The 3,054-nt window shown below is 44.8% G+C and overlaps 1 protein-coding gene across 1 annotated transcript; it reads right to left on the bottom strand.

Annotated features, from left to right (window-relative positions):
- Positions 1-427: 427 nt before the first annotated feature.
- Positions 428-1,405, bottom strand: LOC144752463 (G-protein coupled receptor family C group 6 member A-like). The gene has a single exon (XM_078640386.1). The coding sequence runs from the start codon at positions 1,403-1,405 to the stop codon at positions 428-430; it is 978 nt and encodes a 325-aa protein (XP_078496512.1).
- Between the last annotated feature and the right edge of the window lie 1,649 nt (positions 1,406-3,054).

Genomic DNA, 3,054 nt, shown 5'->3' with positions numbered 1-3,054 from the left:
CTTGAGATGACATGTCCGGGAGTTATCGGATGAACTTATCCTCACCCTCGTTACCTAACCAATGGTGCATTTCCGCTCCCACCAAGCTGTGTATAATACCCCACCTCCCAGCCTTTTGAGTTTAGTATAGCACAGCATGTACATTTGGAGCATATTACTTATTTCACTGGATTGGGATTTTGGTTGTTTGTGAGAATTATATACAATTCAAGAATTTACGAACAACGTAAACCCACAAAAAATCCATAAGGTGGGTACTACATCACTTTCATGTAAAGCGTGTGGTTGGCTTTTCACTAACACCAACAATGAGACAGACTTTTCTGTGCCTATGTCGGATTTCCAGCACCATCCTGTTTCTTCCTTAGTACAAACCCTCTCTCTGATCCACAGGCTTCTCATAAACAACAGAAAAGCCAGGACTCTACTACTCCTTGACCTGGCACTTGGAGCGTATGCCCTTTTGGCCTAGGCTGCCCAGTAAATATGTGGCAAACAATTCTGGTGTATTGAGTTCTGGCTTGAAGAGCAAGATAGAGCACTTGGGCAGGAAGGCCACGACCAGGACACTAAGACAGCTGATAAGTGTGATTGCAGCCTGGATCAGGGCCTTATCCTGGCCAGTGACGCTGGCGTAGCATGGGATGAAGACAATCCAGGCAGAGAGGAAGATAAGCATGGCAAAGGTGATGTCACGTGCCAAGTTATATTGGTGCACCGGCTTTGGTGACAGAAAGAAACACATGAAGGACATAAGTACTAGCAGGGCATTGTAACCAAACATGATGGAAAACTCAATAATTCGATCAATAGAGCAGCTGAGGCTGATGGTCAATGTCGTGATGTTCATGGTAGTCAATTTTTGCGATAGCAGTGGAGAAGCCCGTACAAACATGGTGCAGAACAACACTTGCACAAGCAATAGTAGAAGGACCAACAGCCTGCCTCCTTGGGTTATTAACCAATGGGTACAGGAGCCAAGTTGCTGTGGAAAGGCTGTGCATGCTACAATGCGGAGTGACTTGACCAGAAAGCTGGACAGGCAGGTGGACAGGGCGCCGGTAAAGAATGGCTGCTGTAACTGACAGATGAGATCACTGGGATGTGCAACAAACAGGAATACGCTACAACACATGGTAGCCAGGCCAACCAGGGCTAGGATACTCAGACTAGCCCCGCAGGCCTGCAGCATGGGCGTCTGTCTCCGAGCCAGGAAGAGTAGGGCCACGAACACCACTATCAATACCAGAAAAGCCTTGACCACCATGAGGGTGATGACGAAGTTGTTGGCCCATGGCAAGGCCAGGTAAGTCGCAGGGCGGCAGACCGTGCTTCCAGGTGTGGACCACTGATGCTCCAGGCATGGCAAGCAAATTTCAGGAACAACTAGAGGAAAGAAAGACATTTGAGGCTGCAGAATCAAGGAAAGGGAAAAGCAAGAACACTTCACAGACAAACCCATGAGAAAACAATGGCTGAGGAAAAAAAGTAAAAGCCTGAAAGCATTCACTTCTGTGGGGTTATTTGCACGTCTCAGGGTCTTATCCACAGACCTTGAAATCTGCAATAGCTAATGAGTTATAACTTTGATAGTTCTTAAAACTCACTGAGGTTAATTGTGTATCTCAAAGAGAGATTTCTGACCTCAGGAGGGTTAAAATCACTTTCAGGGTTAGATATTTCTAATCTCAGGGTTAATAATGCATATGAAGCAGAAATGTTTCCTAACCTCAGGGGTTAAACTTCCATCTCAAGGACACCTTTGCTGCATCTGAGGGAAAGAATGCATATTCTTCACCCAGGAACAAGTAATCAGTTTCAGGTACACTCTCTACTAATCTCGGGGTTTGATGATTTGTTTCAACACTTTGACTACGTTTTTCATTTCAAAAACTCAGCTTCACATTTGCCATAGTGTTACAGAAAGTAAGGGGCTGACTTGGAGGTCGAAAGATGGAGTAAAGGACCTTACTTCTGCATCCATGACTTTACTCCCACAAAATTTAGAGTTCACCACCTGCTCTGCGGTAAACTCCATTGTGTTTGTATAAACTGCTGCTACGGCGTTTCATACAAAGCCATTTAAGAGATCGTGTGCGCCCTTCATTGGTAACTGCAAAAAGAACAATTGATGGACAGAATGCAGAACAATGTCATACATTCACCCATATGGTGAGCAAAAGAATGATGGTTTTAACCTAGATCTCTTGACTAGGGGTGAATGTTTTGATTTGTTCTGCATTCTGCCCATCAATTGTGCGTCTTTTGCTCCATTGGTAACAGCAGTGCTTAATTCAATCAATCAATCAATCAAGTATTTGTTAAGTGTGACTACTCATCCGTAAGGGTCTCAAGGCGCTGGGGAGAAGGGCAGGGTACAGGTTCCAGTCCATTAAGGAGGAGGTCTATTGAAGAGCCATGTTTTGAGGTTTCTTGTGAAGATGGGGAGTGATGTAGTCTGTCTGACGTCTGTCTGAGGGGGTGGTTTCCGTTGCTTGGCACCGGCACTTAATTGTAGACGCCTACACTTGTGACAGTCTGCCAAAAGGTGGCGCTGTCTGGTTCATTTTAGCAATGACCACAAAAACAGTTATTATTAATTCAATATACATTAAAAATTACTAGCTTACCACCCAATCCCTTCTTATAGCTTTGGGGGCCTGAAATATTACGAATTGTTACACTTGTAGGAGTGTGACGGTTAGTAGTTGTGTTGTAACTATCATTGGCAGCGTTGTCAGGGGAAATTTGTGGTGCAAGGAGCAGTGGATTCCTGACGGGAGCCCTGACACTTATTTTTTTTTACAAATTAGGCACTGGATGGATGCTTACACAAAACTCTTTAACCCCTTCGACGCTCATGAGGTACACCTCTCGTACACTCATGACGACCTGAGCTCGTCATGAACCGCGGGTTTTTACAATCTTCAGCGCACCGTGGTAAATCTGACCGCGTTGATGGTGTTGAAGTTTTTACTTTACCAAAAACAAACTCCCAAAGTGGGTGTTTTATATTTACTGTCCCTCACTGTGGGATATTCCTGGTGGTGATAA

Source organism: Lissotriton helveticus, chromosome 5_1 (genome assembly GCF_964261635.1).
Source record: "Lissotriton helveticus chromosome 5_1, aLisHel1.1, whole genome shotgun sequence".
NCBI lineage: Eukaryota > Metazoa > Chordata > Amphibia > Caudata > Salamandridae > Lissotriton > Lissotriton helveticus.
Note: the sequence above shows the minus strand (reverse complement) of the source record. Positions and strands in the feature narration are given on the sequence as shown.